At 51.9% G+C, this 27,824-nt stretch overlaps 2 protein-coding genes across 2 annotated transcripts; both read right to left on the bottom strand.

Moving 5' to 3' along the window:
* Positions 1–189: 189 nt before the first annotated feature.
* On the bottom strand, positions 190–10,928 carry Cpn2 (carboxypeptidase N subunit 2). The gene is given in 4 exon segments (XM_028890074.2): positions 190–704; positions 706–966; positions 968–2,218; positions 10,787–10,928. Coding segments are annotated over 3 exon segments (1,647 nt in total). The 5' UTR covers positions 10,787–10,928; the 3' UTR covers positions 190–569.
* A 4,026-nt stretch (positions 10,929–14,954) lies between these two features.
* Lrrc15 (leucine rich repeat containing 15) lies at positions 14,955–27,568 on the bottom strand. The gene is made up of 2 exons (XM_028890069.2): positions 27,489–27,568; positions 14,955–18,445 (listed from the first exon to the last, which is right to left on the bottom strand). The coding sequence occupies exon 2, from the start codon at positions 18,440–18,442 to the stop codon at positions 16,676–16,678; it is 1,767 nt and encodes a 588-aa protein (XP_028745902.1). The 5' UTR covers positions 18,443–18,445; positions 27,489–27,568; the 3' UTR covers positions 14,955–16,675.
* Positions 27,569–27,824: the final 256 nt, after the last annotated feature.

Genomic DNA, 27,824 nt, shown 5'->3' with positions numbered 1-27,824 from the left:
GAACAGACAGATGGCTTCTGATCTATCAAAGGGATGTGGCCTCTACTTTGTGTAACTACAACAGTGGGGAGCATAACTCAAGGCTAGAGCTCAGGGCAGGGAGTGGGGTGGGGTGAGATAATAGGAAAACACTCTGGCTGGGGATCGGTTAGGCTCTAGACCAGTGGTTCTCAACCTGTGGGTCATGACCCCTTTGCCAACCCTCCACCTCCAAGATATATTTACACTTACGATTCATCGCAGCAGCAAAATTACAGTTAGGAAGTAGCAATGAAAATAATTGTATGGCTAGAGGGGGGTCACCGCAACATGAGGAACTGTACTAAAGGGTCACAGCGTGAGGAAGGCTGAGATCGACTGCTCTAGGTTTGAGGATGACCTTGTTAGGCCACAGGCTCCAAGGGGTCACGGTGAGGAAGGATGAGGAGATGCTACGTGAAGCAGGTCTCCCTCCTCCCTACTCTGGAGACGTGGCCGTGTCCCTTATCTTAGCTTCGGACACTCAGCTCCCTCTGCCCACCCCCAAAAAGTCACCCATTTGCCCATGCTTCTGAATCTCTCTGCTGCACTTAGGGCCCAGCAGCCTGAGCCTCGATAGCCACGGTGACCCTCAAGGAGCCACAGGCTGACCTCAACTCCCACTCCCGACTGGAGTTGTAGGCCATTGCTGGGGAGTCCGAGCCTTCCCTGGAAGACAGCTGGATCGCTCAGCCAGCGACACTGAGCCTCCTGACAGGCAAGCACCACGGTGCCCTCGGGGTTGCGGTAGGTACACTGACTGTGGGCTGCCCTCCCCTCCCCTGCCAGATCCCAGCTGCCCACTGGCTCGCTGTCACCCAGCGCCCCCAGGGCTGGGAAGCCCAAGTGGCCCGGGATGACAGAGCACACTAGCTGCTCCTGTCTCAAGCTGGGCACCAACTGGCCCTTGAGGTAGGCTGGGCCAGCGCAGTAGGTGCGGGTGTTGAAAGAGCTGGTCACTGTAGAGGCGGAGCCAGCCGGCAAGGTAGGCTAGGTGACAGTCACACTGCCAGGGGTTGCCGAACAAGGACAGGTTGAAGAGGTCATAGTTGGTGTCGAAGATGCCCTCGGGGACCACGGTCAGCTGGTTCTTAGACAAGCTGAGCACCTCCAGCCTGGACAGGTTCTGAAAGAGGCCTGGAGGCAAGTCCGTCATGTTGTTGCTGTTCAGAAAGAGGTTGACCAACCGCCCGAGGTCCCTGAAGACATCCTCGGGGAGGTGGGTGATGGCATTGTGGGCAAGCGTGAGGGAAGCGAGGCGGGACAGGTTGGCAAAGGTACCCTGGGCGATGGTCTCCAGCTGGTTGTAGGACAGGGACAGGTGGAGCAGCCCTGGGTTGTGGGCGAAGAGGTCGGCCGGCAGGGTCTGCAGCGCGTTGCCCCGCATGTTTAGAAAGGTCAGGTTGTGCAAGGAGGAGAAGACGGAGACCGGCAGCTGGCTGATGGCGTTGTGCTGTAGCCACAGCTTCTCCAGGCTGAAAAGCCGCGAGAACGCGTGTGGGGACAGCTCTGTGACGTCATTGCCGTCCAGAAAGAGCTCCTGCAGGCTGCCCAGATCGCCCAGCAAGCCCTCGGGGAGCCTGGTAAGCTTGTTGTTACTCAGCTTCAGTGTCCGCAGGCTGATGAGTGACTGGAACAGCCCCTCGGGGAGATTGCTCAGAAGGTTCTGCTCCAGGTTGAGGATTCTTAGATACCTCAGGGACTGGAACAGTCTCCCGGGCAGGGTCTGGAGCTGGTTTCCCTGAAGCTGAAGGGACTCCAGTTTGTCCATGTTTTGGAAGAGGTCCTCGGGCAGAGCCACCAGCCTGTCGAAGCCCAAGGTGAGCTTCTCCAGTGAGCCCAGGTTAGAAAAGATGTCAGTACTGATGCTGGAGAAGGGGCTGCCCGTGATCTCCAGGTCCTCCAGCCAGGGCAGCCCCCCAAAGGCATCGGGCTCCAGGTGACGGACCTGAGTGTTGAGGAAGACCACCTTGGTCAGGTTGGGGCTGCTGCTGAAAGCTCTGGTCCCCACCGTGGTGAAGGCAGTCTCCACAAAGACAATGTCTGTGACGTGTGAGGGGATGTCCAGGGGGATGGTGGCCAGCTGCTCATCTGAGCAGAATACCTCTCTGTCGAAGCAGTCACAGCCCACAGGGCAAGGCTGGGTGGGCCTGACCAGGAGCAGGAGTGAGGTCCAGCACAGCCAGGCTCCAGGGAACATCTTCTAGATCTAAGGGGGACAGAAACAAAACAAAAAGAGTGCCTTTAATAAGGGTATCTGCTGTGGATATTGCTCTATATAAATAAAACACTGATGCAGTGACCAGCAGAAGTAGTGCACAGAATAAAAAAAAAAAAAAAGAAAAAAAAGAAAAAAAAAAAAAAAAATAAAAAAAAAAAAAAAAAAAAAAAAGAAAAACAAAAAAAAAAAAGAGTGATATTTATATGATTGTATGTCAATAAAACTAGAAAAACAGCAGTACCAGAGCACTAGAAGGTGACCATCGCCCTCAAGGCAAGATCAGGCTGTGAGCCAGAAATGGCCTCTTCAGGGAGGTCATGGTGTTGGCAACAGTTGCTTATGTGATCATTGCTGGGGACCAGAACCTAGGGCTGGTAGGGACAGAACCTAGGGCCGGTACATGCTGGGAAAGCTTTACCAATGAGCCCCAGCCCCAGCTTGTGCTTTTAGCAGCTTGTTCGAACCACCTTACAGTAGTAGCCTTGGAAAAGGTAGGGCTGTGTTCTGATTTCCTGGAAGCAAAGGTTCCAGCCACATTGCCTGTCTAGATACCCTGCAAGTTAGAGGCCATGGCAGGATCAAGACCTGGGGTCTTCTGAAGTGTCCATGTTCTTTTCAGATTGGAAAATGATACGGGAAGAATAAGAAAAGCAAGAGAAGCCGGGCAGTGGTGGCACACGCCTTTAATCCCAGCACTCAGGAGGCAGAGCCAGGCGGATCTCTGTGAGTTTGAGGCCAGCCTGGGCTACAGAGCAAGATCCAGGACAGGCACCAAAACTACACAGAGAAACTCTGTCTTAAAAAAAAAAAAAGCAGAGAGAGGAGGATCGATAATGTGAAATTATTCTAGATAACATGTAAAATATGGGCAGTTTAGCCCTAAATGGGAAATGTCTAACCCATAATCCTTCGTGATTTCCAGATCTCGACATGCTTCAGGGCATGGCCAAGAGGAGTCCCTGTACCCTGCTCTTAGTTGGGTCTGCTAAGGGTGACAAGGGCCCTTCAGAACTGTACCAAATGCTGCCCTCCCTGCCCTGCTGTCCCTCATTGTCCCAGTACCAGGAAACTTTCTAGAGTCCAGACACAAAGGAAACCCAGGGAGACCAAGCTTCATTTACTAAGTATTCATTAAAAAACAAAAAAAAAGTCTAGAACAGTGGTTCCCACCAGTGTGGTGCCAATCATAACATTCTGGAGGCTGGGGCAGATATAGGGCAGGAGTTTTAGTTTTAAGTTGGAAGTTTTAGGCCAGCCTGGGCTACCTAGTAAGTTCATGGGCAACTTGGGCTATATTGAGAGGTCCTGGCTAAAAGCAAACAACTACAAAAGACACCCATCAGAATCTACTAACAGATCACAGATGAGCAGCGTAGCCTACAGGTGCGTTTTGTTTCGTCCTTGGCGGACTTGTAGGTCACACATTAAAAACTGGGAATCCCATATTGAAAATCCACATTTCAGAATTATCTAGAAACAGCAGGTTCACGGCCCCACCTGGCAAGACTAACTGGGGCTCAGCAGTCCCTGGCCATCAGAAAACATGCACTCTGCAACCCCCAGTGGTATCTTCTCACCTGTTGACGTGACTTGTGGAGGTTCAAACCCCAGGTGTTCAAATCCCAGGTTCATGACTTTCTAGTCTAGTGACCTTGGGCATATTATTATCTGTACTTCAACTTCCTTATGTGCAAGACGGGGATAATAACAGTGCTGACAACATCGTGGTCGTTATGAGCACTGAATGAGCACGTTTAGATCAGGGACACAGAATGAGTGAGTAATTAGGAAACTATGCTAACTGTTAGGTTGCAAGGCACCGTCATTACAAAGAGACCATTTGAACAACAACAAAAAAAGTCATAAGAAAATATCTTGTATCTAGAATACATTTGACTTTACTAAAAATAAAAATAATAAGCAAGCAAGAAAAACCTCCTGCTGTTTCTCTGTTGCCCTCTGCTGGCAGCCCGGACTGACTCCTGCAGACTCCATCGGATTCAATGAGTGGAACTCCACAAGGCAGCGGGAGGCAGCTGCCCTTCCTGGAATGAGCCCATGCAGACCCTGGTTATCTGCGGTCCAGAAACGCAGCCTCGAGAGCACGAGACTAAGAGATGCGCAGCTCTTGTTGTGAACATGCCAAAGGGGGTCCAGTTGCCCACCGCCCTTCCTGACTAAAACCTCTGGCCACTGGTACTCAAGGGAAGTTTCCAGAAAAAGGTAACTCAGAATAAAAAGCTGTACACATACAACTCAGGGGATGTGAGGGTCCTGAAGGCCTTTTCATGGGATAGCGACTGCGGAGATTTGAATGAGAATGCCCCGCCCCCTCCCATAGGCTCCTATATTTTAATGTTTGTTTCCCAGCTGATGGACTGTTTAGGGAGGATTAGGAGGTGTGGCCTTGATGGAGGAGGTGTATCACCGGTGCCCACACCAAGTCCAGTTTTTCTGTCTGCTGCTTGTGGATCAGATGTGAGCTCTCAGCTACTGCTCCAGCACCATGCCTGCCTGCCTGCTGCCATGCTCCCTGCCATGATAATCATGTAAACAAGTAAGCAAGTCCCCAACTAAATGATTCCTTCTAGAAGTCGCCTTGATTATTATATCTCTTTGCAACAATTATTTGCGAACAGTAATTAAGAGGGTGACACAACCCAGGAGTCCCTCAGCAGACCACAGGCCCTCCTGGCATTGCCAAGGGGAAACCTGGAGTCATGGTTGGAAGTACCACAAAAGGACAGCCAAAGGCCTCCTGAGGACAAGAGTCACCCATTGGGCCACCAAGGCTGGCTCAGCCCTTCTCCTCCCATTCCTTTAGCCTGGGGCCCCTCCATACACTGTCCTGAGAAAACAAGGGCTTGAGAAGTTTCTGAGGAGGCAACGGTCAAGAATCCAGGCGTTGAAGAAAACTGTCACCCCTGGTGGCACAGAAATCCAGGTGCAGCAGATCCACCCAGGTGTTGGAGGAGTGTCCGGCCCCTGTGGGGCTCGGGGAACAGGGGACCAGGAGGAGGTCTGAGGGGCTGTCTCCCCACTCCCACAGTTCTCAGACATGCAACTTGCTCCTCGGAGAAGCCTAGACAAGCCCAGCACAGGAAGATTGGGACTCCCCCAGCATGCGACTCAGACATGAAGAGGTCAGGGTTAGAACCATGTCTGTGCTCTAAAGGTCTTCACTGAGCCCACATGGCTTTCGTCTCAGACAGGAAAAGGGTAGGGTCGCTCCTCACAGTTACAAGCCCAGAGTTCTCCCACCCTCTGTCTGTCCACGTCTCTTCCCACTTGAATCTCACAGGGCTGAGTAGACCCACTACGTACAGCTGCCTTTTCTGTTCCACGGGCAAAGGGCATGTGCGTCTGTGGCAGAGGCAGTCTAGGAAAGAGGGCTCTGAGAAGCTAGCTTTCCATGCTAGCTCACATCCTGGTACCCAAGGCATGGCTTAAGATGGCTTAAAGATGAGCAAGGGCCCTTGGCTTTGCCTTCTTCTCAACCTTTGGGAGCATCCTTAGGAGAGGAGCCAGAACAGTGCCTTCTCAGGTTTAGGACAAGATCCCACTTGTCTTAGTCTACAGGGATGGGATGGAAGGCAGAGAGGGAATGATCCATTCCCAGCCTTAGACTTGTTCTCACTCCAGAATAACCAAGAGCTAGCACTCTGTGGGCAGACAGGATGGGCTCCAATCCTGCTTAGCTGCGTACTTGGGCGAAATTGTGCAACCTCTCTGTGCTTTGCTTTCTCCACCATTAAAGCAGTGAGCACTATACTATTTCCTAGGTGGGACTCTCATAAGGATAAAATGAGAGAATATATAGAAAATCCCAAGTCCAGAGTGGGTAGGGTGTGGGTGATCTGGCCTGAGAGTGGTTATGGTTCTCCTGAGCTCAGCAAGGCTCAGCTCTGGTCAGAGGTCATCAGAGGTTTGCCGTGGAAAACCTGATGAGCACATGGAATCGCTCCACCACGTGGCAGAGCGACCCTCCCCACAGCCCCATTCCCAAGACTCTCCTTCTCAGTGACAAGAAAGGCACAGACTCTCAGAGCCTTGGTGTGGGTCCCCTTCCTAGCCCTCCCTTAAGAGAACAATTCACTGGGTGCTCCCACCTCCAGAGACAGTGGAGGCCTGCACCAGAGGTCACAGCTGTGGAAGGTGCCTGCTTTGCATCTAGAAAGACCAGTGAATGGCCCCAACAGTGCCCCATACTCCAGCAAGTCAAGGAGGTGCATCTGGCCTTTCCTCCATTCCGAAATGTGTATTATTCATCTGACTGTCTTGGTTGACTGGGTACAAACAGACTTCATCTTCTCAAACGGCTCTTGTGGTACATTCTGGTGTGCCCTAAACCTATCTATCTGTCATCCATCACAGAGCCAAGCCTCCCTCCCTCCTCAGGGTGCTGGGAGCCCAGCGTCCGACCTCAGTGTGCTGTTGCCGGGAGCTGACTGCATTGGGATCCACCTCCCAGGCTGTCTGGATACCGTCTCTTGTTCCACGGTGCATGGGAAGCAAGAAGAGGGGCTTCCGAGGCTCCTCTGTGTCCCTGGCTGCTCCCCATTCCTGACCATCTTCCCTCTCGACCCAGCAAACTAATCTAAGGCGGAGGGCCTCAGGCAGGTGGGGTGGGACTTGCACAGCCCCTCCCTGACCCCCGACTCCACCTCCAGACCCTCTTGAGCCCAGGCTGTGGAGCAAACTCTGAGACCCACACGATGATGATGATGAATGATGACAATCGCGACACCTAAAGCGCAACATTATTACTGCTACTGTGGCGCCCAAAGGAGACCACGGGCAACAAACTATCAAAAAGTAGAAGCCGTGAAGTTAGAGAGAGGGCTCAGTGGCTAAGAGCACATACTGCTCTTGCAGAGGACCTGGGTTCATTTCCCAGCACCCACATGGGGTGGCTCACAACCGCCTGTGATGTCAGTTCCTGGAGACTCCGCTGCCCTCTTCAGGGCTTCTGCAGGCACTTTCTTGCATGTGGTGTAATACACACACACACACACACACACACACAGAGAGAGAGAGAGAGAGAGAGAGAGAGAGAGAGAGAGAGAGAATAAATAGATGCAGCAGGGCTGGAGAGATGGTTCCGTGGTTAAGAGCATGTGCAGCTCTTGCAGGCGACCCCCCCTTCCTCCGCCGAGTTCATTTTCTAGCACCCATGTCAGTAACTCCAGCTCCAGGGAATCCAACGCCCTCTTCTGGTCTCCACAGGCGATTTCACTCACGTGCATAGACACACACACAGACATAATTGAGTTGTACAGACTTTGGGTCTGGTTAATTTTGGTATTTGATGTTTCTATTTATTTGCAAGTTTTTTTCAATAATAAAGTTTATAAAATTAAAAAAAGTCTAAATGTCTATCATGAAGGAGTGTGGGTGACGCTGGTGTGACAGCATCTTTAAAGTGATGGGGCATATTTATTGATATGATGTTTGCAGAATCAATGAAATCTGTCTAGCTCCAAAGAATGCATTTCTATTTTTTCCTGTACTGAGGATTAAACCCAGGACCTTACAAGTGTGAGACACTCTACCTCTCCGCTGCCTCGCAAGCCTGTTATTATCTTGTGACATGGCATTACTAAATTGCCCAGGCTGCCCTTGAGTTCACTCTGTAACCCAGCCACGCCTTGAACTCCAGACTCTCTGCTTTAGTCCCCAGAGGAAATGTGATTATCAGCCTGGATGGCCAGGTCTGGCTAAGCTTCAACTTTTAATATACACACATGCATATAAACAGTAATAGATTATACAAAACGTTTTCGGTGGTTATAAGTGGAAAAACAGAATTGTGAGTTACTTTTAATTTTTTCTTTTGCTTAAAAATATGTGTCCATCAGCAAGGATGGTTATAGTGACAGTCTGTAACTGGGAGAGAATACCACAGGAGCGGATTCAGGACCAGTTCCCAAATCTGTTACTAGCTCATTAAATTAGTGGCAGGTGGTAAGACCAAACAAGGTCTGTAGCGTGGAAAAGATTAATAGAATATCAATACATGAGGAACTTGTTGTGTTTTTTGAGACAGGGTTTCTCTGTGAAGCCCTGGCTGTCCTTGAACTTGCTCTGTAGACCTGGCTGTCCTCAAACTCACAGAGATCTGCCTGCCTCTGCCTCCCAAGTGCTAAGATTAAAGGTACATGCCACCGCACCCAGCATTAAATGAGGATTTGTACACTACTTTATAAAGTATATTTTTAGTTCATTTAAAGAAAGTATCAAAGGCAGCATTGGGGAGCTGCTGCATGGCCTCCCTCTCCTGAGTTAAAAATCCCCTGGGTCTTTAAAAAGAAAAGCCCAGTTCCACCTGTTGATGTCCAGGCTCTCTGAACCATTTTCCAGATGACTCTAGACACAGCCACCATTTAAGACACTGCAATGCTGGCTGCACTTAGGCCCAAGACAGGAAATTAAAGAGTTTTCTAGTTCTGCTATTTCATATCAATATTCTTTCATGTGATATTATACTTTGGGCTATTGGCATTTAAGGTGATAACTAACTTTAGAGAAATATGATCAAGTGTCTGCTTAATTGTGCTAATTTGTGAAATCAATAGAATTTAATCATTTCTGGAAAACACTGCTTTCTCTCTCTCTCTCTCTGTCTCTCTCTGTCTCTGTCTCACTCACACTCTCTCACACACACACACACACACACACACACACACACACATTTAGTGCCGTCCTCAGCCTTGGCCAGAAAAAGCTTCTCTCTGCAGGGGTCAGCAGCTGACGCAGATGCATAACTGGTCCAAGTGCTGAGATGAGTGGTTATTGAGTGCCCAGTCATAAACGGGACATCCCCATCAATGACCCCCTCCAAGAACACCTTGGAAGAGGGGGTGGAAGGAACTCAAGAGCCAGAGGAAGGAGAGAAGTGCTATCAAATTCTGACTTCTGGACCTGACATGGATGTTGACCCGTGAACCTGCTGCAGCTCTGGGTTACCTTCACCAGACTGGCACCAGGTCAAGCCAACAGGATTAGTCAACATTCCCGCAGGCAATATTGACTGGACTCAGTGGGTTATTTAAAAAATAAAAATGTCAAGGACATGAAGGTGGATGTGTTGGGGATACTTGGGGGAAGTGACAGAACTTGGGGATAGATATGATCGAGATACATGGTTTACATGCGAGAAATTGACAAAGGATAAATAAAAGATTTTCTATTTTTTTTTTAAAGTGTTCTAGGGCCTCTCTTCCTTGGATCCTCTCTCACTTTCGGGAGTTCTTTCTTACTTTTCTTTAATAAATCTACATTGGCTCTGCTTTAAAAATATGTACATATTTCTGAATCATAAACATGCATCAGCTGTAAAATGGGAACAAGGAAGCTCTTTTATATAATGGAGGTAACTGTGTAAAACATTAGGCACAAGTCCCAGGATCCCCTGGAAGGTGTGAGGCTTGACCCCGCACACAAACACCAACTCCAGCACCCCACAGCAGGACTGGCTGGTCTGTAGCTCTCAGATCTGGCATTGCAAAGGATCATGGGAGCTTGGCGCCTTGCCGCGCTGGTTTTGTGGGAGAGGGGGCACTTTACATAAGAAGGCACGGACGGGGTATGTCACTGACCCCCTCTGCCACACCTCCAGTCCTTTGGTGATGCTGCAAATTGTCTGTGCCTACCATTCCCTAACACTGCCTGTTCCCCGCACTCTTTCCAGGCCAGGGTCCCCAGCAAGCCTTCCCGACTGCTCATCCTTCACCTGGCAATTCACTGGTGTCCTTTGCTAAGTGCTGGGTCTTTCCTCTCTGTGTTCCAGTAAATAATATTCCAACCAAACCCCCAGGGGTCAGGGTCCTGAAGTATTTTAACTCCCAGCTCTGCATCCCAGCACTTGGGTCAGGGCTGGGCACAGAAACAGTACCAGGCTGAAGAAATGGGATGTTTGTGGCTCTCTGTGACCACCCTCATCTACTTAATGGAGAGGAGAAACACTTGGGCTCTGTCAGCCTAGCCAGATCTGTGTTCAAATTCAGACACTGTGCTTACTAGCTGTGTGGGCTCAAAAGGTTCCCCACCCCACCCATCAAAGCCTAATTTCCTCATCCTGATTAGAATCCCAGCCATAAGGTTAAAATCAGCCCCTGATTAGTCCATTTAAAGCACTGCATAGTGCCGGGAAACGGCAAACGTTCAATTTAGTTCTAGAGAAAATGTGAAAGACATCATCTAAGCCTGCCACTGGAGACGAAAAAGGGGCTGCATTAATTATGCAGGACAACGGACACCAACCAGGGTGGACCATGAACCTGTGGCCACGCTGCCTGCCCCCACTCAGTTCCCCGAGAGCCAGGACGGGCCACCCTCCCCATTAGAATCTCCCTGGCACACCTCCCCTGCCCCTTCCCGGCCAAGGCTAGCTGACCCACTCAGGGGCTTCTCCTCCCAGGAAAGGGAACTCAGCTACTGTGGCCTTCTGGGGGAAGAGCAGCAAGTCCCTTCCCTGTGTCCCAGCCAGGCCCCTAAGCCAGATGTCCCTGCATCCCCACAGACCCAGGAGTGAGGCGGGAGGCCTACCGTGAGGGGCTGGGCAGCCGGGGCCAGACGCTCTGTTTTTTTCTCAGAAGCAGAGCAGTATTTCCTATGCTCCGTGCTCAGCTGGATCTAGCCTCGACGCCGACCAAAGTCCCGGGAAGGGTTCCTCCCCTCGTGTGGATTGACTATTCCCGGAATGACACCAAGGTCACTTGGACAAGGCCTCTGAAGATTACAAAATGACCCTGAATGCTTCCCGTAGACAGATGTCTGATAGGGTAACATCCCACCGAGGCAGCTCTGTGACCCTAAATATCGATTACACCTTAAAGAGTGCCTCTAGAAGCCGGGCAGTGGTGGCACACATCTTTAATCCCAGTGCCCAGAGGCAGAGGGAGGCCGATTGTGAGTTTGAGGCCAGCCTGGTCTACAAAAGGAGTTGCAGGACAGCCCGGGCTACACAGAGGAACCCTGTCTCAAAAACAAAAAACAAAAACTGCCTCCAGGCTGAACTGCTCAGAGATGAGGGCCATTCCCTTTGGAACAGAGGTGTGGGCTAAGAGGCCACCTGCTCAGCATTTAGTACTGCCACCAAGAGAAAACCTAAAAGTGTACCAATCTCTTATTATACAGACACACAATGTATACACACACACACACACACACACACACACACATATATATATATGTATATAGTGTGTGGGGGTGGTGTGAAGTGAGCATGAGAGAGGGTAAATGGAGGTGTGTGTGTGTTGTGTGTGTGTGTGTGCTTGTGTGTAAACTGAGCATGCGAGACTGTGAGTGGAGGTGTGTGTAATGAGCATGTGAGAATAAGTGGAGCTGTATGTGTGTGTATGCACTCGGATGTATTATGTACAATAAAAATGAGAGTGTGTGGTGGGTATGATCAAGTGAGGGCTGTGTTGTGTGTGCATGTGTATGTAATTATGTATGAGTGTTCACAGGATGTATGGCATGAAGGGGTGACCTAGAGAAGCAATATCGTACCTCAGTGCCGTGATCTATTACCCAAAGTCATCCGAAGCTGTTTAACTGTTGCTCGCTTTTAAAAAACTACTCACATATTACTTCTTTTGCACACGAACAGATGACATCCCACAGTGCAAACTTCTGACCAACCAGTAGGAAGCATTTTCTTTCAGTACAGAAGACAGGAGTGTTTGTTTGTTTGTTTGTTTGTTTTTTGAGACAGGGTTTCTCTGTGTAGCCCCAGCTGTCCTGGAACTCACTCTGTAGACCAGGCTGTCCTTGAAACTCACAGAGATCCACCTGGCTCTGCCTCCCGAGTGCTGGAATTAAAGGTGTGCACCAACCACCACCGCCACCACCGCCCAGCTGACGGGAGTCTTTAAGAGGCTGACAACCAGTGAACCCGGTGTTCCCAGGCCATCCCTGGGTGGCCCCTGACCTGGTAGAGGCAAGATGTTCACTTCAGGGAATGGCAGGGCATGGGACCCGCATCTCTTGGGAGACTGCTGAGAGACAGCTATCCTATCCTGTGCTCTCAGGGCCTTGGCTCCTCTAGAAACAAAGCTAGTCTCACTTGTCAGAATGTCAGAGCAAACGAGGAATCTGGTGTCAGAGCAGAGTTTGAATTCTGGCTTTTCAATGAGCTAATCTTAAGACAAGTGATTTGATCTCTATAAATCTGTTTTCTCTCTCACAGGAGGCACGGGGTGGGGGGGGAGCACACACACACACACACACACACACACACACACGCACGCTTGTCTGTGTCTGTCTGTCTGTGTCTGTCTGTGTGTCTGTGTGTGTCTGTGTCTGTCTGTCTGTCTGTGTCTGTGTTGTGTCTTGCTTGTGTGTGTGTGTCTGTCTGTGTCTGTCCACGTGTGTCCATGTGTCCAGACTGCAGACCTATGTACATGTGCATATTCCGTATGGAGGGATATTTGCATCAAGAGCTTCGGGGATCCCCCAGGAAATAAGCATGTAGCTTTGGCCCCTTTTCCCATTATCTTGAATTCCAGAAGCCTGTCCCTGTGGCCTTTGGGTGATTAGAGGGACAGCCAGCCACTAGTTCACAAGGTGACTCTGGGAAATTCAAATTGTATTGAGTTAACTTTCTTCATCTGTCAAAAGGACCAAACCGACTCCTAAAGGCCCCGCCCCTGGCCACGGTGGCATGTGGATATTGTTTGCTATTGCTGTTCAGTGCCCACATTTTCCCCCGAAGGCCTGTTTTCCATCCAGGATCAAGTTTTTCTGAGGAACCATCCCATCCAGGCCAGTTCTAATATAGGAGGCAAGGGCAACATCCACAGGTTTGAGACCCCCTCACCAAGAGACGTCCACGGAGAACACACTCATCCCGAGTATATGTTTATTGTGGATTCTGTACACCAAATCTATCACAAGCGGCATCTAGCAAAGGACAGACCCCCAACCCTGCCCACCAGGGCTCACATTCTATAAAACACCAGGGGCCTAGAAATCTCTAAACGCAATTCCAAGCATCTGGGACTATTTGCAAAGATCGTTGAACAAAGCAAGCATGACTGCTCTAGAACGCAGAGCAAAGGCTGTGGGAGGCGAGGACACTCACTCTCTGCTTAGGGGAAGGGCCCTGGGACTGGGTGGCGCTTCACCCAGAAGCTTCCTGCTGCCCTCTCTGTCTGAACCACACTGGTGGCTTCCTTTAGATCATCATCATTCAGTGGCCAGATCTGGTTCTGACCATGGGGCCTGGGGCTGAACCTTAGAGTAGCTTGGAGCTAAGTCTAGATACACGCCAGGCCTGCTTCCTGACTCGGGTTATCGACTTACTTTTCTATGTCTTTCCCAAGGCTGGAAGTGGATTCCGCAGTTCCACCTGGATGCCCGTGGGAACTGTGTGGCTGCCAGTGAGAAACTCCAAGAACCCAGCTGTATGTGTACAGCCTATTTCCTTTGGTCTCCTGAGGAAAGCCCTAGACAGCCCATGAGGCTTTGTATGGAGTTTGTTGGGCACTGTGCAGAAAAGGTCCCCACACAAGAGGATACCTGTGGGACGAATTTCACCAGGAGTCAAGAGGGTTCGAAGGAGAATGCACGTCGAGAGCCTTGAAGGGCACCCAGGTCCCGAACATCCGTTAACGCGGTGGCTCTAGCTGGCCTTTATTGGCTTTCTTACAGCCCTGACTTCCCTCCCCTCTCCACACAAATGCTGGTGATGGAAGTCCAGAAACCAGTGAGCACAGAGGGCAAGGAAGCTGAGCTCTGCACCGTACCACGGACGTCTAGGGACCACAGAGCTCATTCCAGCCCCAAGAAAATGAGCTAGATGCATTATCCTATTGGAAAGGGCCCTCCAACCACCAGTGTTCCCAGCATCTCCCTCTCTGACCAGAAGATGGAAAAAAACCGAAAGGCCCATCAGTAAGGAGCAGATCTGATGACTCCATCTGGACACTGTAGTGGGGGGAAAGGAAAAGGCCCCTACGTCACCTCGCTCATTACCTGTGAGCTCCCAGGCAGGCCATTAGAAGACAGCTAGCTGCCCCCAGCCCAGCCTTCGGGCCAGCAAGATATATCACTGTCACGGCCAATGTCAGAAGTGGCCAGTGGTTCCAGGTTAAAACTGGCAGGGGACACTGGATGCTGCGGATTCCACCTCTCTCCATCCCTAGCCCACTGAGGCTGGACATAGCTCACAAGGAGCATCAGATGGTTGTTCTGGAGAACACAGTACTATGCCAAGCTTCCATGTGTCATAAAGCAGGCTCAGCTCCCTCTCTTCACCTCAAGGTTCACCAGCAGGTCACAGTCAGCAGAACCGTCCTCACACTCACTCTGGAGTTGGGGACAGCCTTGGTCCATGTGTACCAGATGCTATAGATACTTTGCAAACACTTTAGGTTGGCCTTTGGGGGGATGATAGCTTTTGACTGACATCAGATTCCCTGGGGCAGGGTGTGCAGGTTCTCACACGCATTCCATCTGGACTATTCTGTTGGGGAACTGGAGGGGAGGCCTGGATATCCTGTAAGCTCTCTGTTGCCAAGACTCAAAGGGATTTCTCATTTGCCCTGTAAACACCACTGCAGGCTGGAGATACATTACCAGATCCCTGTGCTCAGCTGACGTCCTCCTCTCATTGAGAGGAAAAACTGACATTCTCTGTTTCCCTGGTTGTTTGGTTTTTGAGGGAGGTCTTTCTACATAGCCCTGGCTGTTCTGGAATTCACTCTGTAGACCAGGCTGGCCTCGAACTCAGAGATCTGCTTGCCTCTGTCTCCCGAGTGCTGGGATTAAAGGTGTGCGCCACTGTGTTTGGTCATTTCGCTGATGAGAGAGCTTTGTCACCTTGCTCGGAACTGTTTAAAGTGTGGAAATAGACACATGTGTGGCAAGAAACACAGGCAAGGCAGATGTGTTGTGACTGTCACTCAAAGAGAAAACTCTAAACTAAACCATTCAGCTCATAACCAGAACCCAGACAGAAGGTTTCGCAGAGCCAGCCCACACCCTCATGTGACCTCCCAGCATGCCCTGCTATCTGCTGTCTGTGGACACCCTGTAGTCTAGCTACCAGCTGACTCATGTGGATGAAGAATTTGACCACAGTGCAGAAGGGTTCCTGGTTTCCATTACACTTGGTTATTCAATTGGAAGATCTCATCTCGGAGCTATTTTTTCTTCCCCCAAATGGAGAACAAAAATTGGAAACAGATATGGGCATATAATACCCATAAAAGGATGAATAGAGGGGCACTGATGAGCAGCACAGGGTTTGTTGGCAGGGAGGATGCGTGCTTGCACAGGCTACTGTAGTTCGGGTGCTTCTGGTCTGGCCAGCTTGGTTGCCTCTTGTTCTGACCGTACCTCCATCTCTTCCACTCCTGACAGCTGGGCCTTTGCAAAGGCTGCCCACGGAGGGGTAGGGAAGACTGTGAGGATCCCTCCCTAGCCCGTGGAAAGCCAGAAAGTCCACAGCATCTCCAGAAGTCCTTCAGAACAAGCTTGGAGTGGAGACACTGTGATACCATTTTCTTGGTATCATGCTGATCACACAGATATCTATTCAGATTGTGAGACTTGACCAGGATGTACTCTATCACACTCCCACTTTTCTGTATGTGTGTGATCCTTCAGCACAGCCCCGACTTCCCTCCCGAGAAAGGGAAAGTGTAGGGGTGAGGACAAGGACCCCAGGCTTGTGTTCTTCAGTCATTATCAATGAGCTGGTTTTCATGTTTTGAGAATTTAGCAACTGCGCACTTTTACATCACAAAGGGCTAAGATCTTCGAAGGAGAGCTTGCGGCTTTAAACATTCTTCTCTGAAAGGCTGAACTTGTTGTCACCAGTACTGATGACAATTCTGTCTGGAACAGACAGCAGAGGTGTCTTTCTGTCTTGCAGAGCGCCCTCCAAGCCAGCGAAGTGAGCTAAAAGATCCAAACTTTCTCACAGAGAGAACTGAAGTCTGCCTTTGGCAGCAGAAAAACACAGGGAGACCTCTCACTCGAGGGGACAGAGTCAAGCCACGGCGCAAAAAGAGAAGCAAGAGAAAAGAAATCACCTTATATAATACTTCGAGGCACGGGCTGTCCCGGCAGAGAACTATCTCATGATGTGAGCAGGCCTTGTCATCATTAAGTCTGCAGAGGCTGGAAGGGGCCGGGTGCAAGGAAGCTTGTTCTTGGAAGGAGTGAGGATTTGGTGGAGGGTCCCTCTGATGGATGCCGAGGCATTGACCTAGAACTGTCTGGGGTTGTTTGTTTGTTTAATGACCAATTAGATTTCTCTGGGAGTAGGAGGTCTTGAAATGCCTGTTTCTCTACAGAAGACTCAGGACAAAAATGGGGGGGGGACCATCAGAGCTTGTCTGTGTGGGCCCAGGTTTGGAAGCTGAATGATGCCATTCTCTGGTCCTCTGGTTTCACTCTTCCCCAGCCCTGTTGGAGCTTGCTTCCCTAGCACTCATTGGGAGCCTTCATCTGCATCAGGACCGCCTGGCTCCTCCTCTTGCAGCAGCAGCAGCAGATGCACGCAGCTAGGGAACAGGCCAGCGCAATGATGCCAATCACAATGGCGGCAATGGCCAGCCCCGTCTGGGCGTCGGTCATGCCCCACGTGTTGCGGTCATCGGTGGCTTCAATGGTGGTCAGATCGGTGTAGTCTTCTACGGATGTGATGATCTCTGTGGTAGAGGAAATGGATGTGCTGTCGGGATAGCTGGATGACCCTGACAGATCAGGGTCTGCATAACGTGGCACTTCCGGGTAGCTAGAACTAGATACTTCAGGACCCTGGGCACTGGGCGCAGGGACATTGATATTGATGATGACAAGAGACTGGCCTCGGACGTTGGCTGGGCTGGAACACACAGGAAGAGTGTTTGTCCCCAGCCTGGCTCTGTTGAGAAGGAGCCAGTTATGAAGTGGGAGGATATCTGAGTCGCATCTCCAGGGGTTGTCATAGAGACGAAGCTCACACAGGTTCACCAAGTGATCAAAGACACCCAAGGGTAAGTTCTCTAGATTGTTGTTCTGGAGCTGGATGGTTGTGAGGCCGTTGACGTTGGCGAAGATGCTGCCGGGGAGCTGTCGGAGGCGGTTGTTTTGGAGGGAGATGTTCTGCAGGTTGGCCAGCGCCCGGAAGACATTTCCATCCAGGTCCTGTAGAGCATTGGTGTGGAGGGACAGCTCTCGCAGATTCGTCAAGCCGTTGAAGGCTCCCGGGGAGATGGAGTTGAGCTGGTTGTGACTGAGAATCAGAACCTGCAACTGGGGCAGGTTGATGAAGGTGTTGTCAGGGAGAGAGGTGATGTGGTTGTTGTAGAGCCAAAGCTCCTGCAGGTTGGGCATAGGCCCGAAGATCCCCGGGGAGAGCTCCTTCAGGGAATTGCCGAAGAGTGTGAGCTTGTTAAGCTGGGGCAGCTGCATGAAGATGCCAGGGGGCAGCAGCGAGATGCGGTTGTTCGACAGATACAGTCTCTGGAGGTTGCGGTTATTGTGGAACAGGCCAGGGGAGAGGATGCCAATCTGGTTCTCCTGGAGGGCCAGCTCCTGGAGGTTGCCAAGGGCATCGAAAGTGCCCATGGGGATGTCCGTAAGCCTGTTCTCGTGTAGCCGGAGCACCTGGAGGTTTCCAAGGTGCTGGAAGACCCTAGGTGAGAGATCCTTGAAGCCGTTCTTGGCCAGGTTGAGCTTGGTGAGTCCCACCAGGTGGTCAAAGGCGCCTTCAGGGATATATTCCAGATTGTTGCCGTGCAACTGGAGTTCCTTAAGATTACCAAAGTGGGAAAACTGGGCTGGCTGGATCTGAACCAGTTGGTTATTGGACAGAAGGAGGGATTCCAGATTGTCCAGGCCCTGGAAGAGACCAGGAGGCAGCATCCGTATTTTGTTGTTGGCAAGGCTGAGGTAGCGCAGGGAGCCCAGGTTGCGGAAGGCGCCTGGCATGATGTTGGACAGTTCGTTCTTCTCCATCCTCAGGGCGATGAGGGCTGAGATGTTGAGGAACGGGGACTCCGGGATTTCAGTGATGTGCGTGTTGAGGATCTGCAGGCTCATAGCATTCCAGGGCAGAGGGGTAGGCACGGCCACAATCCGTGCCCCTGTGCACTCGACCTGGGAGGCCCGGGAACAGGTGCACTCGCTAGGACAGCCATAGTAGGCCCAGCCCGCAGTCCAGGCCTGGCAGCCCACCAGCAGAAGGAGATAATGTCTCAGTGGCATGGCCTGTGTTGGGAGAGAGAAGCTGCGTGAGTCACGGTCACCTCACTGACCACCGCCCTTGGGTTTCGACAGCGGCTTCCAGCACACCGTCACGCACCTGACTCAAAGCTTTCTCTGCTTCGGCCAGGGAGGCCCCTGGCTGTCCTACATCTGCACCCTTGTCCGAGCAATCGCCTCACCGGAAAGCTCCTCATGTTCACCCAAGTCTTCCCCAAGGGTCAAGTTCAAGCGCAGCCATCCTTAAGAAGTTTTCTAGGTCTTATCAGTGGGTATTAGTCACCCCCTTGCTCGGGTAATAACCCCACTGACCTCTTCTGCTGCCATGGCAGAGCCAGCTAAGCTTAGGTGGGAATTCATCTGTCTCTTTCCCTAGTAAACAAATTTTTTGTTTGTTTGTTTGTTTTTTGTTTTGTTTTGTTTTTGAGACAGGGTTTCTCTGTGTAGTCTTTGTGCCTTTCCTGGATCTCACTCTGTAGCCCAGGCTGGCCTCGAACTCACAGAGATCCGCCTGCCTCTGCCTCCCCAGTGCTGGGATTAAAGGTGTGCACGACACCACGGTCCAGCTAGATTTTTAAGGTTGTTCTCTTATAATCCTACAGGTTGCTAAGATAGAAACTGTATCTTTAAATATATATTCTATTTTTAATCAAGTCTGTGAGAAATTCACGCATATGTACATTGCATTTCAATCACATTCACTCCAAATTCCTCCTGGATCCATGCTCACCTTTCCACCCACCTCATCCCAATTCATGTCCTTTTTTTTTTTTTTTTTTTTTCTGTTTCGAACCACTGAGTGCAATTTGTGCTGACCAGATACACACAGGCATGGGGCCATCCACAGGAGCCTAGCCTACCTACCAGGGCCCACACCCTTAAATAGAACTGACGGTCTCTCCCTTAGCAGCCATCAACTTTCAACAGCCCCTCAGCTAGGGGTGGGCGCTCATAGCCTCCCCCTTCCCCCACCCCCCCCCCGACCCCCCACTGGAATGTTAACTGGCTTGATTTTGTGCTGGTCTTAGGCAGGCAGTCACAGCTATGGTGAGTCCGCGATGGCCCTCACAGCCTCCCTGTACCCTCTTCAGTGATGCCCCCCAAGAACTCTGCCATATAACCTCTGCCGCCCTCAGCACATGAACAAGACGGAACACAGCCTTGTTGGAAGGACCGGAAAGGAAAGGAAAATCAGTCAGGATAGCAATAGGGTCTGAGCCTGGGGGATGTTTGGGCCACAGGGAGGGGCAGCGAGGGCCCGCAGAGGGAGGTAACACTAACTTGCAAGGAGCTCTTCCTGCCCTCCCTCCTGCCCCTCCCTACCAGCCCATCGCCGCCACCATCACCACCCTGGCCCTTCCTTAGCCTGGCCATATGTGCTTCATTTAGATTTAATGCAAGCCACCTTCTGATAAGAAGCCGCCGTCTGTGGCCGGGCGGTGGTGGCGCACGCCTTTAATCCCAGCACTCGGGAGGCAGAGCCAGGCGGATCTCTGTGAGTTCGAGGCCAGCCTGGGCTACCAAGTGAGTTCTACACAGAGAAACCCTGTCTCGAAAAACCAAAAAAAAAAAAAGAAGCCGCCGTCTGTACCACACGCTGCCTGTCTGGAAGAGGTAACTGGGCCTCGGCTGCTGCCTAGGGTGTGGCTTCTGGTGTGAGTCTTGGTTCCCAGAGAGAAACACTGGGTGGCCTGGAGTGAGTCCCTGAAAACACAGACACAGGTAAAGCTGAAGGGTACAGGTGGGTCCAAATGTCTCCTCGGGCACAGGCTTGGGGTGTGAAGTCACCTGTGGTAGTGCTAAACACAGAGCCGTGGGCACAGTTCCCTATGTGGCTACTTAAGGTACTGTTTGGCCTCGAATGAGAGTTCTCAGGCCTCAGACTTCAGCTTCGTCGTCTGCTAAATGGGGGAGACGACCTCTGTTTTCTCCTGGGGCTGTTGTGCGGGTTAGATGGAAGAGCAGACTCAAAGGCACCCTCTGCGTGGCTGTACTAACGTGTGCCCTGGGCCCAGCTTACCCATAGCATACACTCATGGGCCCCCCAAAGTCAGGAAGCCCTCTGAGTGTCTCTAGTCTGGCATTCTTGGCCAAGGGACTAAGGGTTTTTGTGTGTAGACATGAGTGGCAGGATCTCTGTCCACAGTTCAAAGGAGCCTATAACTCCCGAGGCCTAAGGACTTGCTACCTTTCATGATTTTATGGGGAGGCAGGAAGCCGGGGAACTGAGGCTCCAGTCTTGAGGCTCCAGTCTCCAGGCTTCCAGGTGAGGATTCTGAGTGGCATGCAGTGCCTCTCCTAAGGGGCACAGCTGGTGAGCACAGGCAGGGATGTTAAGGGGCAGTTGAGGCACACACTGGGCAGGGGGATGGGTGGGGGGACTCCGTAGCTTCTCTGGGTGCTCTGAGATGATGGGGTTCTGAGCCCAGCTCCCCACCCCAGCCTGAGCTTCCTATACCTCTTCTTTGTCCCCCAACAAAAAAAGCAGGCTGGGAAACACCCGACTTATCTCCCGCCCACCCGGACCTCAGCTTTTCATTTATTCACAGCCCTTTCTAGCTCTGTCCTGCTGAAATTTCACGAAGCCTAAGTTATGTATAACTATGGGGGAAGGAAAAAGAACAGCATGGCCACTCATGTCGCTGCAGACCACAAGTAAACAGCGCGTCAGGTCCAGAAAGGAAACCACTTGCTTAAACAGAGGACAGGCAGAGCCAAGCATAGTGGCTCACACCTGTGATGCTACCACTAAGGAGTCTGAGACAAGGAGATCTCTGCAGCTCCAAGGCTAGCCTGGGCTATGGAGGGAGTCCTTGTCAAAAAGAAACAGGAAAAAGAAAAATAAAGAAGTCTGGGCACAGAGAGTTCTGTCAGCTCCATGCTGGCTGGGTGGAGACAGGTGCATCCTGGGAGCTCGCCAGCTGGACTGCCAACCTGGCAGAACGGTGGTGGAGCTCCAGGGTCAGTGAAAGACTTTATCTCAAAAGTGAAGGTGGCGTGCAGTCGAGGTAGACACGTGTCGTTGACCTCTGGCCCCCACGTGTGTTCCCAAAGGCACAAGGGTGGCTCCGTACTGGCAAAAACAAGGAAACAACGATGCTAGAAAAGCTAACGTGATCTTAGATGGTCTCCAGAGAAATACGGAGTGTGGCAGGCAGGAGGTGACGGCCTTACTCTCCACCCCCCCCCTCCCCAAGCAGGCCCCTTCTTACTGCACCGTGCTCAGTTCCACTCTGAACTTCAAGGCCAATGACAAACTGGTTTCTTTTTTCTTTTTCTTTCTTTTTTTTTTTTTTTTTTGAGACAGGGTTTCTTTGTGTAGTTTTAGTGCCTGTTCTGAATCTCACTCTGTAGCCCGGGCTGGCCTCGAACTCACAGAGATCCGCCTGCCTCTGCCTCCCGAGTGCTGGGATTAAAGGCGTGCGCCACCACTGCTCAATGACAAACTAGTTTCTTAAGGAACTCCTAGAGCAGTGATTCTCAACCTTCCTAATGCTGTGACCCTTTAATACAGTTCCACATGCTGTGGTGACCCCCAACCATAAGATTATTTTCATTGCTACGTCATACCTGTAATTTCGCTACTGTAAGGCTAATATCTGATATTCAGGATGTGATCCCTGTCAGAGGGTTGTTTGACCCCCACGAAGGGGTCACAGCCCACAGGTTGAGAACCAATGGCCTAGAGCCTGGTGAGAGGCCATAGAGACTACACCGTCTGAGCATCCATTGAAGGAGCTGCAGATAAATAGCCAGAAGCAGACAGAGAATCCACGAGCCTTTCCTGAGTGTGAAAAAAAACCTGCCACGGGATAAAAGAGGCGATGCAAGTCCAGACACCAACACTAGCGTGCCAGGGGCGTGGCCCAGCAGAGTTCAGTTCACACTTGGTGTGCACAGTCCCACAGAGGCAGCACGCTCCGTGTTCAAGCCCAGCTGAGCGCTTATAGACTGAGGTGGAGAGCAGACTCCTACCCTGAGCAAAGCGGTCCAGCGGAGAAGACAGCAGATGTCCAGCCCATGGCTAAGATTTCAGGGTCGAGGGCTGAGTCCCAGAGAGTGGAAGTGAGAACCAGCCATCTCCCAAGAGGCTGGGCCGTCAGGGTTTGTGTCTGTCCGTCCATCCGTCCGTCCCCTTGGTGAGACTCACCCCTGGCTGAGGCTCAGCTGCTCCTGGTGCTGTCTGAACTGCTTATTTTTCATAAATACCCTTTTGCCCAGCTCCAAGGATGATGTCACGGCCCAAGCAATGGAGGGCGATTACGTGCCCGTCACCCGGAAGCTCTGCCTGCTGCCTTTTCCTGTAGGCAGCAGTTTCCTTGAGGACCATCTTTCCATCTAGGCAGAGGGGAGGTCGGGGGTGAGTGGGGGGGGGGGGGGTGCAGAGAGATCATTAGGCCAGCCCAGTGAAGACTCTGAGCTCCTGGGGAGACACTTTGTAGCCTGGGAGGAAAACCAGAGGTAATTCCCTGTGGGAACCGGCCACTGTTGTCTAAAATGGACCACCCTCAGCACAACAGACATTGCCAGGAATTCCCTCAATGTCTTTTTATAAATCCTCCCTGTCTGCTGAGCCCACCCAGGCCTGCAGGCAGCTGTTTCCAGTTTTCCAGCGGTTGTTACAGCTGGTGCCCCCTCCCCCACCTGCCTGCCCCTGACCACCTGCAGAGAACACCCCCAAGTCCCCTCAAAGAGGGAGGGAGCACTCCACTCGAAGCCGGCCTGGGACGAGGCCTTGAACTCTTGGCAGTCCTGCAGGCCATGGCCCTCGGCCTCAGGGAGCCAGCATCTGGTGGCCTCTAATAGCCCACGCTGCCCAGTGCTGCTTGGCAGCCGGGACAATGGCAGTTAAAAGCCCTCAAAGCTGCCCTAATTACAGCTTCCTCCTCCAGGCACGGAGCACGTCCTCAATCATGTCAGCCAGTCCCTGGGGAGGGGGCACCCCTGGCGTCAGTCTCAGATCCGCATAGTCAGAGAAGCCGGCAGACGACAGACGGACGGACAGAAGGACAGGTGGCTCACCTGGACATGGACGCGGCCCCTCCCCAGGAGTGGAAACGATTGAACAGGGTGCTTGGGTCTCTTTGCAGAAACACCCTGTGACTCACGAGCGAACACATAATTAGCCTCGAAGCCCTGGGCTTTGCTGGTTGGGAGCTGGGCTTTCTTGGACCAGGCCCATCATTCCTGTTCACTAAACACAGTGTTCCCTGGAAAGAGACTTCTGAGGGGCGCCAGGGAGACCCCTCTTCTACAGCAGTCTTGACGTTAACAACCGGAGCTTAGGTAAACACTGCAGGCCTCATGTCCCCTTCCGTAAGAGTTTCCGAAACTCTTGGAGCGCTAGTGTGGTTTCTGCTGAGGGCAGAAAGGAACCTAGAGTGAAGATAGCGTGCTCTATCCCCTCTTCCCCACGAAGAGCCGCCTGGCTAGGCCCTGCTCACATGCCAAGGCTTGAAAACCCCTTCTTCCCCAAGCCTCTTTCCAAAGTTTCCCCAGGCAGGACAACCTCGCCGGTTAGTCTCTGTCTGTTCACACAGCCCAAGACCTGAGAGGACCCTCAAGGGCTTCTCCGCCCTTCCCCTGCATCTGAGGGAACTGGGGCCCACAAAGAGGACCTCTCTTCATCCCTGTGACACTCCCTAAAGATGGTTTCCTAACCAAGGCCTCTCCTGGAGTGAGACAGACCCTAGGCCAGGCAAAAGAGAGGCCAGGCCTGGGCCTGCCCTCATTCCCACCCAGTGTGCAGGGTGTCCTCAGTCTGGCTGCTCTTTGGTGCGGTCTGTCTGTCAGAGAGACTGGACCTGGGTAGAGTTCAGTCCTCTCTCTCTCTCTCTCTCTCTCTCTCTCTCTCTCTCTCTCTCACACACACACACACACACACACACACACACACACACAGAGAGAGAGAGAGTCAGAGTTCTCTGTCTTGTCTGTCTGCAGACACAACATAAAAAAAAAAAAAAAAAAAAAAAAAGAGAGAGAGAGAGAGAGAGAGAGAGAGAGAGAGCGCTTCAGTCCTCAGGGTCTCTCTCTGTCTCTGTCTGTCTGTCTGTCTGTCTGTCTGTCTGTCTGTCTCTCACTCTCTCTCTCTCTCTCTCTCTCTCTCTCACATACACACACAGTTGGCCTAAGAATCTTGTTGACTAGATCTGACCTCCTGGCATCACTACTGTAACTGTGAAGTGACCTAATATGGACCAGACACTGAGAATGGTTCTGGGACAAAGTGGGTTCCCAATAAAAGTGAGGGGCGATATTTGCTAGCTTGTTGTTGAGCAAAACCAGGTCTCTGGAGGCTCCACCCACAGAGCTCCTAACCTCTAGGTTGGGCTGAGGCCTAGACTCACACACATGAACTCCCATTCCTGTACACACAGGCCACACACCTAGAACGTGGTCTAGACTGCCTGAGAACCCACGCTCACAGCTTATGTCATTCAGCCACCAAGAACAGAGGAAGACTAGGAATGGGGGAGACTGGAATACTGTTCCACCAGGTAGGCACACCTCCTGGTTTGTCTCCCCAACCTGGAATCTTCGGCTTGTACTGGTTGAGCCTAGCAGCTGTTTCCGAATTTAGGTCATGGAATTCAGGACACCACTGGTACAAGAGTCTTTTGAAGTCATCTGGTCAGACCATTTGGCTGCCTCATAGATGAGAAATTGATGGGTCCATAGAGAGGAAGGGACTCACCCAAGGTCACACAGGCAACTGAAGACTCAACACAGAGCCTGGTGAACCCATGGACCTCATCGTGAGGCTACCACAGAGCCTAGTCTGTGTGGGCTCCCACCTCGGGCGGTGTCGGGGAGAGGGAGGAGATGCCTTGCCCCTCCCCTTGACATGATTGGCCCAAATACAACCACCCTCCACCATCCAGCATTATTAGCCACACCCAAGTCCTCCCCCAACTCATTCGCAAGTGACTTTCTACTCTAAGGCTGCACTGATGATGTGTTGTTAAGGGTTAACAGAAGAGGGGAGAGAAGATTCAGAAGGGGGACACCGGAAGGGTTGAGCCTGGTAATCAGCACACACAGCCCATGATTTAGGGACACTCTACCCCAGACACAAAGACCCTTGAATTCCACAGCAAGGCTGTCCCAACCTCATCCTCTAGGGCCCTTCAAAGCCAAAATATTGTTCATTGTTTTCATTTGGTTTGTTTTTGTTTGTTTGTTTGTTTGTTTGTTTTGTTTTTTTAAAAGAGAATGAAAAAGAAAAAGCAATTCTTCCCCAGGCCCTCTGTGGGGACCCTCCCAAGCCTGGGGCAGGCCTAGCCTGGCTTCCTGCAGAGGCCAGAGCAGGACTGTAATTCGCTAGGCAGGAGCTGTAAGAGCACACACTGCCCAGCACAATGGCAGGAGTCGGGGAGCAGGGTCTTTCTATAAGAAGACACAGAGTGCAAAGATGCTCCTTCCCAGCGTAGCCCCTTGGGGCTGAAGCAGGGGGAAACGGTGTGGTCTCTGATCAGAACGTCTCAGAAGCAACTTCTGCCCTCGTGTCCCACAGCCAAGGCAGGCACTGGGTCGGGCAGCTTCAGCGGCTTCTACTGTGGCCGGGGGTCGGGAAAGCAAATTGTCATCTGTAATCACAGCTCTCGTGTGCTTGCTGGCAGGACAAAGTCTGGGCACCGTCTTTCCCGTCTCCCTCATGTCTGCACATCTGGATCTATTTCCACTCATGCCTCACGTCCCTCCCTTTACAGAGCTAACCTGGGCAGTGCCCCCCAGCCTTGGGAAGACCCTTCCTATACTCGCTGTGGGGTCTCCTCAGAACGCTTCCTAGCCACGACCCTCAATCACATGCCTTCTCTACCCTGTCGCTGCTGAGACCAACAGCTGACTCATGGCCACAGAAAAATTGGACTGTCTGGCCCTGAATTTACTCCAGATGTTCAGGCGATGCAGAGAGAAAGGAGAAGACCCGCTGAGGGAATTTCCAAGTCCCAGAGCAGGAGCGCCCACACATCTGGGAGCTGCCTTCTGTAGGTGATGCCAGCTTAGACACCCTGGCAGAGATGCCAGCGTGTGGCAGGCAGCACTCAGCACCTGGGGTACATGTGTCATCACGGGAGTCACAGTCTGCCCTGGAGTGGCGCATTCAGCCCCAAAGGTAGAATGGCTCGGGCTGAAAGGTCCAGAAGGCTCTGCTTTTCCACAGTTGGTTCCTGTGCTCGTGGGCAGAGACACAGGTAGGGATTAAGACCCACACAGTCAGCCGTGGCTAGAGCAAAGTTGTAGAGTGCTTGCTCAGCATGCCTGAGGTCCTGGGCTTGATCCTCAGCACCAACACACACACACACACACACACACACACACACACGCAGCACCTGATTCTCATCACAAACCTACCTCCAGCTACTCCTTCTCAAACTCATCAGCTCCCCTGACCTAGGCCCTATGATACTTTTAGGTGACCAGAATGGCGTCATCTAAGCCACACAAAACTGTAACCTGGACATCTGAGCCCACAGCTAGATTCCAAACTGGCACTCCTAAATAGAGACTGCACATCTGCCCGGAGTCCCGCGGGTAACACCGTCCATCTTTGACAGAGAGAGAGCTGATTTCTCCCAGGCAGAAACCCTGTGAGGCAAAGTTCACCATCCTGGACAGATGTGCAAGGGCACCTGTAAACCACCACCTCAGTAGGTGCAAAAGAAATTATACAGGTTCCAACAGCTGGAACCTAGGGGAAACTCGCGTCCTTGTGACTCTGATATCCTGGAGGAGGTAAACCGGTGCTTTAGTCAACTTTCAACTAACTCCCTGCAGGTCAAAGGCTCTCCCGGCTGCACCCCAAACTGACTCCACAGACTTGTAAAGACAAGGGAAGCAATCAGGGCGCCAAGATATACAGCTAGATCCTGGGACAGGGGCGTTGGGGGCGGGCTCGCCCAGCGCCTGCGCAGGCTGTACCTGTCCAGGTCCTCGGAGCATCCCAGGCACGGCCAGCCCTGCCCCTTCTGGAGTCTCTCCCGGGATCCTGTGGTCAGCCGGGAGGTGGGGAGCAGCCGGGAGGGAAGGAGGGGAACCCACTTACCAGCAGCTCCACGCGGCTGCCGGGTCAACAAGAGGGAGCCGGTGAGGAGAGGAGGAGGACCGGACGGGCTCAAGGCTGCAGCATGAGTGAGGGACTTCTGGGTCCTCCCTGTCATTTAAACATCCCCTCGTGAGTCACCGCAGGGGGCAGTGTCGGCCTGCGGGGCGGGGCAGCCCGACTCTGGGCGCATCATCACTGCGTTCAAGCTCAAGGGGTGTTCTTCGACTGAATTTGAAAATAAGTTTCTTCTCCAGCCCCTGGCCTCCCTCTCCCCGCTCTTCCCCATCGTCTTCGGATTCGAGCTCTGTGTCCACTGCAGTGCCGGAAAGGGGGTTT

The sequence above is a fragment of the Peromyscus leucopus genome, chromosome 12, assembly GCF_004664715.2.
Source record: "Peromyscus leucopus breed LL Stock chromosome 12, UCI_PerLeu_2.1, whole genome shotgun sequence".
Classification (NCBI taxonomy): domain Eukaryota; kingdom Metazoa; phylum Chordata; class Mammalia; order Rodentia; family Cricetidae; genus Peromyscus; species Peromyscus leucopus.
The sequence above is the reverse complement of the archived record's forward strand: the minus strand, read 5'-3'. Positions and strand labels throughout refer to the sequence as shown.